The 14,813-nt window shown below is 46.1% G+C and overlaps 1 protein-coding gene across 1 annotated transcript; it reads right to left on the bottom strand.

Annotated features, from left to right (window-relative positions):
- Positions 1-496: 496 nt before the first annotated feature.
- On the bottom strand, positions 497-14,440 carry CHRNB4 (cholinergic receptor nicotinic beta 4 subunit). Its single transcript, XM_081876523.1, has 6 exons — positions 14,179-14,440; positions 11,206-11,351; positions 5,941-5,985; positions 4,877-4,986; positions 2,359-3,334; positions 497-819 (listed from the first exon to the last, which is right to left on the bottom strand). The coding sequence occupies exons 1-6, from the start codon at positions 14,231-14,233 to the stop codon at positions 679-681; spliced, it is 1,473 nt and encodes a 490-aa protein (XP_081732649.1). The 5' UTR covers positions 14,234-14,440; the 3' UTR covers positions 497-678.
- Positions 14,441-14,813: the final 373 nt, after the last annotated feature.

Raw genomic sequence — 14,813 nt, 5'->3', positions numbered from 1 at the left:
TCCTACTGTGGGGGAGAGAAATTGTGCTGAAAAAAGATATAAATGTATGTGAGCTGAAAACAAGTGTTTTTACAGAATTGTAGAGTTGAAAGGGATCCCAAGGGTCATCTAATTCAAACCTCAACAATGCAGGAATCACAGCTAAAGAGTCCTTAACAGATGGGCACCCAACCTCTGTTTAAATGAAGTTAATAAAGAGGTAACACTGAAGATGGAGTATTTTGGTGAAAAGTCCGAAGAAATGAAACTATTCCAACTTTAAAGGATGCCTAGAGGGGTGATCTCTCCCTACCTGCTGAGCACACATGGGATTCTCACGACCTGGAGGCCCACCAGAGCCCTGGCTGGATTGTATTTTGGAAGGCATTTGGGGACTGGGGTTAAATGTACAATTGTTTCCTAATGGTTTTTGCCAGTTTTCGTCAACACCTCACTCAGTGCCAACACCCAGGCTGAAGTGTCACCTTCACCACCTTCACCCAGGCTGAAGGTGGGATATAAGCCCACCTTAAAGAAGTTGATTAAATCAAATAATGATATTATGTTATCCCCACCCTAGTGAAAATAAATAAATAAATCCTGCTCAAATGACTGGACTTTGACATTACACTTGTGGAACTCAAAAGAGAGTCCAGCCTGGTCAGTGAATAAGCAATCCTAGGTCTCGGATTTACCCGTTTAAGGGCTCACACCAATTGAGTGGTTTTGAAACAGCGGCTGCAGGAATAATCCAACAGTCCCCACCACGCAAACAAAGACAAATATCCAGAGAAACAGTCTGTCCACTACCATGGCAACATATTTCCAGTCTTCAATGACCTAGAAGAGAAAAACTCAATTAAATAATTTAATGACTTATCCATTGCATAAACTGCCCAAGTGCCTGTCCCACTGTGCCTCCCTTGCATGGTGTTTATGGAACTTACATTCGATCATTTCATACTGATGAATTTTAAATACCAGCTAAGAAGTAATCTGGGAATCAGTCTGAGGCTTCAGAAGATATGAGGGTCAGAAAGGCACACTGCTTAATTCAGCCTCAAGCCCAGAAGACCACCTTACAAGGGTGATGGGGGGGGGCAATGTCATGTGCGTGACATCAGGACATTGGGAGGAGCTGGGGGTGGGACTGAATACAGCCGCTGCACGGCTTCAATGGCTGGTGGTTCCTCCTCCTCCAGGTGCCACCTCCGGTGGGAGGCTGTTTTTACCCTCCATCCCCCTCGGATCGAGCAGTTGTTGGATGACAGGCCCCATCATTCCTGGCCTTTGGCTAAGAGGGCCGCGGTGATGGGAGTTGTAATCCAAGAACATCTGGGGATGCAACATTGAAGAATGCTGGCCTAATCCTTATGCTACAACCAGGGGTGCCAACTTGAATAAAATATTGTGGGGGCCCAGGTAAGCCCTGCCCCACATAATCGATCACATGACACAGTGCACCCACACCATTCAAATGGGAATACCCTATAACTTTGTGGGGGCAAATATTTCATTTTGGGGGCTGAAGCCCCCATGGCCCCTAGGAGTTGGCTCCTATGGCTACAACCATCTTTGTTTAAAATGGGCAGTTCCACAAAACCAATAAAAAAGCTTTGTTGAATTAGGTCAATAAAGCCATTGGGGCCAAACATTTACCCCACCATGGACCACTTGCAAATTGCTTGTGAGTCCATCTATGACTTCCAACATATTTTCTTCTGCCTGTTGTAGCCATTGCAATGCAGCATGCTAGATGAGGTATATTTTTTTACTTAACAAAATGAAAGTTTTTAATTCTAGCTCTAGCCCACTGGGTCCCAAAGAAGAGCCTGGAGGCCCCCATGCTGGAGAAAGCAAGAGCCGCTCCTTGATAGGAGAACATAAGAAAAGCCTGCAGGATCAGGCCCATGGCCCATCTAATCCAGCATCCTGTTCTCACAGTAGCCAATCTGATGCTCCAGTGGGAATCCTGCAAGCAGGATCCAAGCCCAAGAGTCCTCTCCCTTCCTGTGCTTTCCAGCGTCTGGCACTCAGAAGCATTTACTGCCTCCAGCTGTGGAAGCAGAGCATAGGCTTTGTGGCCAGTAACCATCTACAGCCCTCTGCCCCATGAATTGGTCTAATCCCCTTTTAAAGCCATCTAAATTGGTGCCCTCCTGAAGGAGGGAGTTCCATAGTTTAACTCTGTGCTGTGTGTCCTGAATCTGTCCAAGGGGAGTGGGATTACCTATGGGGGCACCAAGAGGCAAGAGGACCGCCATGAACACAAACCATCATGAACACCCAATAAGACAGAGGCCCTCAAATTGCCTGAGATTTCTAGAGACTGTGGGATCAAGTGCGGTGGGGAAATGGAAGGTTCCTTGTGCTACTTACAGTCTCATTGTTGTCCTCACTTCTCATGTGGTCTGCTATGAAACTGACTCCCTCAATAGCTTCCTGGACCTCAGGAGAAAACTTTGCCGATGACCGTAGCCTGACATCCTGATGGCTGCCAATGTGATCAGGGTTTTCTGTCAGTTTCAGGTCGTATTTTTTGGCAGAGGCTGTGTTCACAAAGTAAGTGGAGGAGCCCTTATACAGGTCCGACGGGTTGCTGCCAAACGTGTCTGCTTTGCTCCTCTTGCTGCCGGATAGCCTTTGCCTCATGGAGTTATTCTCTGGGCGCTTCATGAACAGGAAGTTGGGCAGCCTCTTGAGGAAGACCACCTTCACCCATGGAGGCATCGCATGGGTGCTGGGAGACCTGTGGTGTACATTCAGCACGCAGACACTGGTCACAATGGAGAACGTCACCAGGACCATTGTGAACATCAGGTACTTCCCAATCAAGGGGACGTCCAGCGATGTTGGGGGGACGATTTTGGAGATCAGGAGCAAGAACACAGTCAAAGCGAGCAAGACAGAGATGCACAGCGTCATCTTTTCTCCGCAGTCTGACGGCAGGTAGAAGACGAGGATGGCCAAGGATGTTATGAGCACACAAGGGATGATGAGGTTGATGGTGTAAAAAAGAGGCTTCCGTTTAATGATGAAGTCGTATGTCACATCCACGTAGTTTGGGTCCAAGGGGTTCTCAGTTCGCCGCCCCGGGAGTGCCACAATGTCCCATTCACCACTGGGTGTGAAGTCATCCATGCTGGCCGAGCCGGTTTTAAGGATCATGTCGATTTCGGTGTGATCGTAAGTCCATGACCGGAACTTCAAGGTGCAGTTTTGTTGGTCAAAGGGGAAATGCTTCACTTCGATTTTGCAGGCGCTCTTGTAGATGGCTGGAGGCAGCCACAACATGCTCCCGTTATTCTTCACGATCACGTTGGTGTAAACAGAGACTTCATATGTTCCATCAGCACTAAAGGAGTCAAGAAAAATGTAACTATAGAAAAGGACTTGTGGGTTTCAAAGCGCTGCAAAGGCCAGCCAGTTTTTGTGACCTGAACCAGCCTGGACAGCTCAGTTGGTTAGAGCATGGTGCTGATAACCCCAAGGTTGAAGGTTCGATCCCAGTAAGGGCCAGCTGCATATTCCTGTATCTCGGGGGGTTGGACTAGATGATCCTCAGGGTACCTTCCAACTCTACAATTCTATGAGTCTATGATTCAAAACTAATTTTGATAATAAAATATTGGGGCTTTTTGACAATGAAAGACCATGAAAGAGCCCATAAATAGTTGGTGTTTCTGCTTATCCAGATTCAGTACAAATATATTACAATGCTATCCCATCCCTACAGTCATGAGCAAGGAAGAAAGCCACTAATAATAATAATTAGCTGTCAATGCAAAGTGACTTACAATATTTTAAGTAGAAAACAAACATGAACGTAGATTAAAAGGAACATTAAAAGAAAAATTTAAAAGACAAATTTTTCTTCTTTTCAAAACTAGATTAAAACATTCCACCCGTCATGCAAAAAATAAATAAATCCATGGATAGATGTCTTGCCTGGCACCTAAAGGTATGTAACAATGGTGCCAGGCAAGTCTCCCTGGGGAGAGCATTCTGTAAGTGGGGAGCCACCATAAAGGGCCTTGTTCTCATGCTGTTGCCTCAGGACCTCCTGGGAGGGGGAGCATGGAGAAGGGCCTCTGGTGGCAACTGGAGGGTCAGGGCTGGGCTGGGGGGGGGGCAGTCCTTGAGGTATTGGGCTTAGCTCAGGGGTGGGACATCTTTTAGGCCCAGCAGGCAAGAGGCTTATGTATCCCCCCCCCTTGCAGGATGAGCAGTGGGGGGGACGACCAACTCAACAAACTTCCTTTAAGAGTAGTTCCAGGGCACCTGAAGTGCAAGGCTCTTCCCAAGCGGCAAGCCTGGGGCTGAGAAAGCTGACTTCTGCAGGGATTGGCTGCATGATCCATCAGGATCCACGGGTTATGTATCTGATCTTCTGATCTGGCAGGATTTTACTCAACAGCCATCAGCTGAGAGGTAGGTTAGGCTGAGAGTGAGCCCACGGTCCCACCTAGGGAGAGCTTCATGGAGGAGTGGGGATTCGAACCCTGGTCTCTCCCAGGTCACAGTCCAGCACTCCCACCACTACACCACACTGGCTCTCCGGCGTGCAGGCAGGAGCCTCGCCCCCACCCGACTTAGCTGAACATGCAACTTCTACTGAGTCAGACCACTGGTCCATCTAGTTCAGTATTGTTGACACTGACTGGCAGCAAAGGCTCTCCGGGATTCCAGGCAGGGGAGATGCCAGTGGAGACGGAGCCTGGCCCTCCCCCAGGCCGCCAGGGTCCCACCTGAATTACGGGCGGGGGGCGGGGGGAAGGTGTCAGAGGAGGCTCAGGCTTTCTATCCACCATGGCAGGAAGGCTTCTTTTTAAAAAAGGGATGGAATCTGGTCCTAAGTTAGACATTTCCTTCATAGCACCGAGTTGTACAAACTTACTTGTTGTATAGAACAATGTCAGGTAGCCAGACTTTCTTAGCTGGTATTCTCAGCTTATTGATGCCTTCGTACTCCGAGGGCTCCCAGGCTAAACGGTAGTCCGTCCATTCCTAGAAGCAGGACACAACCCACACTTTGAGTCGATGTTCCCATTGCACAACAGACTTGCACAGTTAATTGTTTGGCAGCCTTTTTGTACAAAATACAATTAGAATCACACACACGCGTGCACACACACACACACTCCAGCTGCTGCTGCTGCAACATCATTTATTTAGTTAATTTTACAAAATTTATATAGCACTGGATTGTAATAAAACCAGTTTACAAAAGAATAAAACAATAAAATTACCATTTTTATTAAAAACTGTTTACAACTTTTTAAAATACAGTATTCAACACATAAGTAAAAAGCATGCCAGTGTTCAACATGTCTCAATAGGCTCCCCCCACCCCACCCCATTTTTAGAAGGTGTGCAGGGGAGGAGCTGCCTAATGTCAAGCTGCAGGGAGTTTTCAGTGCTGCCGCACTAAAATACTGATTTCTTACAAATGTGGGGCCAGTTCCACAGGTGTAAGTGGCTGAGTAGGCATATAAGTACATAAGACTAATAAGAACATAAGTCACTCCCTCTCCTCCAAAAGGTACAAATATACTGTGAAGGAAAAAGTGCTCTGTACATTTATCTAGTTTAAATAGAGAGAAAAAACAGTTATCTACAACAATGCGATGGGAGCTGAACAGATGCTGTGAACCTTGAAATCTGTGCCAAAATGTGAGAGATAAACAGCTTCCCAGCCCTGTATATCTATAAGTGCAGGATTCACTGTGATTCCTCAGAGCACCGTCCCATTCACAACTATTCAAAGTGCACTCAGTTGAGCTGGAGTAGTTGCAGTATGTATGATAAATGGCTATAGGTAAATGGTTATAGGACTGCAGTCTTCAAAAATAAACCAAGCTGGACGTCATAGCAACCGTCCAAATTCTCAGATACCAATATAATGAGAGGACGGGGTTGTAAATTAATAGAGCAGAAATTATGTATCCACGGGATGCTTACTTGATTGAGCCAGACGTTGGTAGTCATGATCTGTTCACGCTCATTCTGAAGAGAAAGAGAAAGACACAGAAAATCTATGTGGTAAAGAGCAGTATCTTAATTGGATCCATTCATTAGGCTTGAATACGCTTCCCTCCATCCTCTCTCCTGAACCTAGAAGGGCACTCAGGTAGAAAGCAGCAAGGCAGTCAGTCTTCCAGTTCCCTTGGGGACTTCAGAAGGCCAGCATGTATTGTAGCACAAGCTTTGATGGACCACTCTGGCCACTTCATCTGAGGCAGAATTGCATTTTTGCATCCCGCCCATGAAAGTTAATGCTAAAATAAAGGTTTCCTTTTAAGGCAGGCCTTCGTAGCCTGTCATGTTGGTCCAGATGTTGTGAACTACACCTCTGGGGTTGATGGGCATCATAGTCCAAAACATCTGTAAGGCACCAGGGTGGCCCAGGCGACATTAAATCTTCTAGAAGCAAAGGCCTTTGACAACATTTCTTGGAAATTTATGAAGAAAAATCTGGAAGGGATGGGAGTGGGACGGGGATTTGAAAATGGGATAGATGCAATATACTCAGAACAAAAGGCTAAACTGATAGTTAACAATGTGGTGACAGAAGAGTTTAAAATCGAAAAAGGAACACGACAAGGTTGCCCTATTTCCCCACTGTTATTCATTTCGGTCCTGGAGGTGCTCTTGAATATGATTAGAGGGGACCGGTTGGTGGAAGGAATTCAGGTCGGAGCGAAACAGTACAAACTCAAGGCTTTCGCAGATGACCTAGTTTTGACCTTACAGGAGCCAGAATCTAGTACGAAAAGGGCATTACAATTAATTCAAGACTTTGGTCGGGTGGCGGGTTTTAAATTAAATAAGCAAAAAACTAAGGTATTGGGGAAAATTTGACAGTTTCAGAGTCAGAAAGGTTTCAGAAGGAGATAGAGTTAAACGTGGTTAAAAAAGTAAAATATCTAGGGGTGAACATAACAGCAAAAGATCTGAGCCTATTTAAGGACAATTATGAAAAGTGCTGGTCAGAAATTAAGAGAGACTTAGAAAGTTGGTCAAGATTGAAACTTTCCTTGTTGGGCCGAATTGCTGCTATAAAAATGAATGTATTGCCAAGGATGCTGTTTCTATTTCAGACTTTACAGATTGTGGACAAAATGGAGTGTTTCGGGAGGTGGCAAAGAGATATCTCTAAATTTGTCTGGCAGGGCAAAAAGCCCAGAATTAAGTTTAAAATATTAACTGATGCTAAAGAAAGAGGGGGGTTTGCCCTGCCAGACTTAAGGTTGTATTATGAATCAGCAGCTTTTTGCTGGCTGAAAGATTGGCTGCTTCTTGAAAACACTGATGTGGAAGGATTTAACAATGCTTTTGGATGGCATGCATATCTGTGGTATGACAAGGTTAAGATTCACAAGAATTTCAAGAACCATATTGTAAGGAAAGCAGTGTTTAATGTCTGGACAAAATATAAAGACTTATTAGAAAATAAGACCCCAAGGTGGTTATCACCTATGGAAGCTAAAGCTGTGAAAAGACCCAATATGGAGGTCAAATGGCCGAAATACTGGGAAATATTAGAAAGAGATGGAGACAATTGGAAATTGCAGAGTTTGGAGAAACTAAAAGACAAAGTGCGAGATTGGTTACATTACGCTCAGATTAAAGAGGCTTTTAAATTGGATAAAAAATTAGGATTCCAGTTGGAAAAATCGAAACTGGAAACAGAATTGTTAGAACCTAAGACTAAGGTACTTTCAAGAATGTATAACTGGTTGCTGAGGTGGAATACACAGGATGAAACGGTTAAATCAGCTATGATAAAGTGGGCACAGGACATTGGGTATAATATCATGTTTGCTGACTGGGAAAAGTTATGGACCACCGGTACGAAGTTTACGGCATGTAATGCCTTGAAAGAAAACATTATGAAAATGATATATAGGTGGTACATGACCCCAGTCAAGCTAGCAAAAATATATCACCTCTCAGACAATAAGTGTTGGAAATGTAAGGAAACTGAAGGAACGTTCTTTCACCTCTGGTGGACTTGCCCCAGGGTTAAGGCCTTCTGGGAAATGATATATAATGAGCTGAAAAAGGTATTTAAGTATACCTTCCCTAAGAAACCAGAGGCCTTCCTTTTGGGCATTGTTGGCCAGAGGGTGTTAAAGAATGATCGAACATTTTTTATGTATGCGACAACAGCAGCAAGGATACTTGTCGCTAAATATTGGAAAACTCAAGATTTGCCCACGCTGGAAGAATGGCAGATGCAACTGATGGACTACATGGAGCTAGCAGAAATGACTGGCAGAATCCGAGACCTGGGAGAGGAAGCAGTGGAAGAGGACTGGAAGAAATTCAAGGACTACCTACAAAAACACTGTAAATTATATGAGTGCTAAGAAGGATGAGGGATTTGAAAATAACAGGGCACCATAAAATTTGGTGAAAAGATTATGAGAATGAGTGAATTTTATGAGAAAAATAAATTTTGAATAAATATTATGGTAAGATTAGATATTTAAGACCTAGATAAAAATATTCAAAGTTAGGGACAAAATATTGGAAAAGTGTACAATGAGAATGGAAATAAGGTGATAAGTTGCTGGTTAAAGTGTTATAAATTTGGAAAGTAGGAGCGAGAGACGTGAGGAAGTCCAAAAATGAAGAAAAGTTGGTTATTATATGATGCTAAATTTTATGTTTGTTTTTCTTTTTTGTTTGTTTTTTGCTACGTTGTTTTCTTTTTCTCTATTGTAACAAAAAATTCTTAATAATTTTTTTTTTTAAAAAAATAAATCTTCTAGAAGCAGACATGATTCTATGTGGAGTTTATTCAGATTATTACAAAATAAATGTGGCAGTAAGCCTTGGAACATCTGGAAGAGACTAAGTGGCTGGAGGTGGAAATAAACCACAGAGGAGAAATTGGATTAGAGAGCTTTCTGATAAACCAGGCTCCAGGCTCTTTTGCTAGGCAGATTTCTTAAATGAGAACAAGGCCCATGGCAACACAGAAATTGGAAAATTAATGGACAAGTCGCAACCTAAAAGGCTTTGGCAGTTGCTGTGCTGCTCTTGTTCCTCTCCTGGGACAGATGGGGAAGGGAAATCCAGGAGGAAAGGAAGGAGGACTGGATGGATTCTGCTAGGGTGGGAACCTGGGAGCACAAGAAGAGTCCTACAGAACAGGAACACATGAAGCGGCTTTATTCTGAATCAGACTCATGGCTCCATCGAGCTCAGTATTGCCTATGCTGAGGGCAGGGCCTCTCCAGGGTTTCAGAATACTGGAGATGCCATTGGAGGTTGAGCCTTCTGCTCTACAGCTGAGCTGAGGCTCTTCTGAAGAAAAGAAAACCCTCAAGCCCCAAAGCCCATCTAGTTCAGCATCCTCTTTCTCACCAGGGCCAGTCAGATGCCCCCAAGGGAAATCCACAGCAGAACCTGAACGCAGCAGAGCTCTCCCCACTTGTGATCTGCAGCAACCTGTATTCAGAGGGGGTATACTAGCAACAGAAGGAAAACATAGCCATGGGGTTAGGTGAAGGGACCCCTGACCATTAGGTCCAGTCGTGGCCGACTCTGGGGTTGCAGCGCTCATCTCGCTTTACTGGCCGAGGGAGCCGGCGTACAGCTTCCGGGTCATGTGGCCAGCATGACTAAGCCGCTTCTGGCGAACCAGAGCAGCGCACGGAAACGCCATTTACCTTCCTGCCGGAGCGGTACCTATTTATCTACTTGCACTTTGACGTGCTTTTGAACTGCTAGGTTGGCAGGAGCTGGGACCGAGCAATGGGAGCTCACCCCGTCACAGGGATTCGAACCGCCGACCTTCTGATTGGCAAGTCCTAGGCTCTGTGGTTTAACCCACAGAACCACCTGCTTCCCGGCCATGGGGTTAGCAGCCATTAATAGCCCAGTCTGCCATGAATTTGTCCAATCCATCTTTTAAAGCCATACAACTTGGTGTCCACCACTGCATCCTGTGGGAGCAAAAGCCATAGTTTTCCTACATGCTGCAGGAAGACGTTTGTCTGTCCTGAACCTTCTAATATTTATTTAGGGAGTATTCAGGGTCCTAGATGCTGCAGGACTTGACGTTCAAGCAGATTGGCCATTTCACTAAAGTTGATTAAAGTCTCTCTCCTTTCTGTCACTCACTTCCAATAAAATATTTTCAAGATGAATTTATACATTTAACACACAGAGGAACTGATCTCTTTCCACGCAGCACTGCCATTCAACTGGTCAAGAGCTGCCCCCCCCCCGGAACCCCAATTTGCAACATGAGCCCAGGCAGCCATAGAGCACAGAGACAAAGCGGGGTTCTTGGGGGTGGGATCCAGCACTAAAGTGGGTGGCTAAAGGGTTGTTGTTTTTATTTTTATTATGTATTTTTTTGTTTTTATAACTTGATTTTATTCTGTGAACCTCCCTGAGACTCCCTTGTATAGGGTGGTATATAAATTCTAATAATAATAATAATAATTAGATGAATTCATGGTGGAGGGGGTTATTGATAGCTGCCAATCAGGATGCCTCTGCCTAGGTGTCCACAGCTGGAGGCAGCCATGTTGCTGGAAGCCACAGGAAGGGAGAGGGCTCTTGTGCTCGGATCCTGCTGGCTGGTTTCCCAAAGGCAACTGTTCAGACACTATGAGAACAGGATGCTGGGCTAGATGGGCCATAGGCCGGATCCAGCAGGCTCTCCTGATGCTGTGCCCAACCTTTTGGGGTCACTGGTGTCATGAATCCCATGGAGACGCCATGGAGAGGATAGTCCAGTGTGGAAGAGGAGTGAGAGGTACTCACAGAAGAGGCTGACCCAAGGGATGGTGCTAGTAGGACGGAGAATGAGACCCAAGTGGAGTCTTATCTGGGGGAGGGTCCCCGTGGTTTAGGAAAAGGGGCTCTGGATTATGGAGATGGGCCTAGTGGTCTGTTAAAGAAAAGACCCATCTCTGTAATAGCAGACACCTCAGGTGCTACGTCACTGTCGGCGAAGAACTCTCTTCTTCAGACAGGTCTCTGAGAATAAGCCCAACCGTGGCCAGACTTCACTGAACCCCCTACCCCATCCCACCCCCCGTCTCCAGGGTTGTGGAGGCAACAGTGTCAGTGTGTGCAAACCCTGCATGGCCAGCCTTCATGGAAGAGTTCCCACGCGCTGGTCCAGTCCCAAAGCTCATGATGTGACCCACACAGTCGTAGATTTTGCTAGGAAGGAGCGATGGAAGGGATGCTCAGACTCACCACATTGATGAGCTGGGCCAGGATAACCTGCAATTCTATAACGACCAGCTGTGAGGAGTTGAAGGCAGGGCGGATTAAGTTGTTGTAGCGAGAAGTGTTCAGGAGGTGGTTCATCAGCCTCTCCTCAGCATCAGCTGTGTCACTTCCTATAAAACAGGAAATGGCAACCGGGTCACAAAATGGCAGCACTGTGCCGCCATTCCTCTTGCTTGACTTCAGAGAGGATTGGATTGAAAACACATTGGGTAGGAGATTTATGTGACGTTTCTAGATCCCATAGTAACTAGGTTTCTTCCCCCACACGATAAATAGGATTCAGTTTCTCGGTGGACTCATTATAGGTCTCTTCTATGACTTTTTGAACCCTCTAGGAAGAACAGCCTCAAAAGCAGAATGACTTTAAGCAGAAAGCAACCATTTTAAAATTAAGAGCAAGCACATCAAATGGCTGGACGGTTTCATTCCTTCACAGCCTTTGAGTAGAAAATTTAACCATGGGGGAAGAAACCATAAAGCACGCCCCCATCTCTCTCTCTCTCTCTCTCTCTCTCTCTCTCTCTCTCTCTCACACACACACACACCTAGCAACATAACCTTGAGGTGATGGAACAACATTTTGCATGAAAATTCGTGTAATGAAAGCTTGATGGGAATCGCAGACTTGGGAGAGAGCTTAAGAGTCCCGAAGCAGCCAGGGAAGGGGCGCTCACGTCTTCCATTCCGAACCCTTCCCCACTTGCTTAGCCCTCTTCCTGTCTACTTCTTTGCTGTTAAAATACCCCCAACCACTGAAGCCTCTCCCTGCCTGCCCCCCCCAGCTGCTTTACCCTTCCCCTGCCAATTTCTTCTCTTTCAAATGTTCCAGCACCTGCTCAGCCCTCTTCCCCACTCCAACTGCACTAATCCAGGCAAGGTCCATGCAGTGGCGTAGTGTGGGGGGTGCAGGGGGGGGCTGGCTGCACCGGGCGCAACATCTGGGGGTTAGGGTTAGGGGGCACAAATCCACGGGTTAGGGGGCGCAAATTACTTGCCTTGCCCCGGGTGCTGACAACCCACGCTACGCCACTGGGTCCATGTGAGAAAATAATCTAAGAGCCAGACTCTTTATAAACTACCGATCCTATTCCACCGCCAAATGCTATTTTCTCCTCATTTTGTGGCAAATAGGGACATGCCACTAGATGTCAGCAGCAGGTTACTTTGGAATATATATTTTTATGTTGGAGCCTCAATGGTGCCCAAAATTCATGTTGTTCCTTCAATCAGTGTTAAGGTCCTTCCCCTTATTACTACTACTACTACTATTACGTAAATTAAGTCCTGGGCACATTATATTCTGAAGGCAAAATAACCCAAATTATCGCCATCACTGTGTCAGATTACAAATTATGGCTAAACCTCTGGTTATTCCCACCACCACCAACCAATATGTGTGGTTGGTGGTTTCCTTGCACCCCAACAGGCTAGCAACTTTTCATTCAACCAGTTAACATTGTCACCAGGGGGGCCAACCCTGTTCAAGCGGCCTATGAAAATTATTTTAAAAACACAGCAATTCAGTCATTTAAAAATCTGAATTAAAATCACTAACTGATACTTAACTAACTGATACGTTTCCCCTACAGCTGGTTTAATTATGCAGCAGTTTCAGTTCCACAGAATACACTTATCTAAGGATTCAAAGTGAGTCACTAGACCTCAGTCAATACAGCAACCACATGCCCACCTTGGAAACAGAATCAATTTCTTTGTTGTGAAGTTGGCAAATGCATTTACAGGCTCTGCAACATAGCAAAAACTACATGCAACTTCTTTTCTCGGTCTTCTACTTTAGACTGGCTAATGTCACGCTCCCTCACTTAATCCAAATGTTTATATGATCAGAATTCCTATTTGCAGCAAGCAAGGATCCTTTGCTAGACTTTACGTAATTCCAGATTTTCTTTCTCCTTCTCTATGTCAGCAAAGAACAGGGAGGAAATGTAAATTTTAAGATGCCTCAACGTCTTTATTGAATGCCATTGTTATTGCTTCTCAGGATGCTCTATTAGAACATGATTTATTCATGTTGCCTAAATGTTGCCTACTGCACTCTAGCAAAATCATGTCAGCATCGTGTCCGAGGCAAGTAAGATCTAATGGATCGTCACTTAAAAAACCTAAGTCATTTTTTAAAAAACGAAAACAGAACACACAGAGAGATATTTGTTTAGGTCAAAAGTCAGCGTTCTTTTTCTCTTTTCGTTTCAGCCTTAACTCTCCCCTCTAGACACATGCGATGTTTTATCGACAAAAAGTCCCTGTGCATAAATTCAGTAAACGAAACACAACTTGGGTAAGGAAACGACGCCTTCCTTTTTTGGAAGGCCAGCAAGATCCATCGCCTAGTTAAGTCCGAGCATGTGAATTCGAGCCCGTTTGCTCCCTTGGAATCTGGTAGAACAAAGAGGGAGGCTGTGGACGGGGCTCTCGAACAACACGGCTAAAGTAATACCCTATTAAACGCCGCTCTGCACTGAGATGCTACGAAGACCTCTCAATGCGGGAGGAAAATACCGAGGCTCGGATTTTCAGCCGGGGGCTTGTTTTTACCACTTTCTCAACGATCAGTTGCTTCTCACTTGCTCAAATAAAAGGGCTTGCTTCTGTAATTCCCATAAAGTGACAGGAAACTCCCTCCTGACATCTCCCCTCGACTCAATGCCCAGCCGAGCTCGGCACATTGGTTTGCCGTTCTGCTTTGGCACCGGTTCAGTTAAGCAGGTCTGTACTACATGCCGGTCTCCCTGATCCCATCGAAATCCTGTTCCGCGTAAATTGTGCTTCAACTTTCATGAATCCCCCCCCCCCCCAAAGAAGCAATCCTGCTTGAAAGTTAGAGAAGAACCTTCGTTTCCCAAAGAATGGCTTCCCTCCCCCTCCAAAGCTCCCGTCCATTTGCAAGAACTGCGTTGAAAAGAAAAGGCAACTCACCGTTGATATAAAAAGAAAGCCCAGCGAAGAGAGAGAGCCAGTTGATCTTCCTCATGGCAGTTGTAAGAAAGGAGGGGAGCCCTGTTCTTAGCGGGGGGGCGGGGGGGGGCCTCAGCCGTCAGGGCAGGACAGGCAGGGGGGAAAGCAAAGCACAGCGGAGCTCCCGAGGCGCCCCGAGCAGGGAGGCTGTAGGACCCAGCAGGGCAGCCGAGATCCCTCCCTCTCCGCAGCTGCTTCCACAGCAGGGGCTGGGCAGGAGGCATCATGATGGGCGCGTGTGGGGAGAAGAAGGGGCCACTGAGCGCCCTCCCTTGCCCTGGACCAGCAAATGGGCCATGTGACCAGCTTGCTTTACGGGGTGGTGCATTAGCTAGATGCAATAGAGCGGGCGGGCGGGGGGGGGGGAGAGACAGAACTATGGACCAAAGCAGTGCGTGTCCAGGCAGCCCTTGCTCTGAGAGACGCCTTAGGGCGCTCCCAGCCAGCACCACTGCAGGATAAATGTGGGCATCAGGCCTCCCCCCAGCTGAAAGGAAAGCAGAGAGAGCGGCCTCATGGTTCAGGGGTGGGGCACATGCTCGGCATCCAGAAGGTCCCGGGTTCAATCCCTGGCTCCTCTGGGTAGGGATGGCTCC

This window comes from Podarcis erhardii (assembly GCF_964252035.2).
Source record: "Podarcis erhardii genome assembly, chromosome: 9".
In the NCBI taxonomy this organism is placed as follows: Eukaryota; Metazoa; Chordata; class Lepidosauria; order Squamata; family Lacertidae; genus Podarcis; species Podarcis erhardii.
This window is presented reverse-complemented; position numbering and strand designations above follow the sequence as displayed.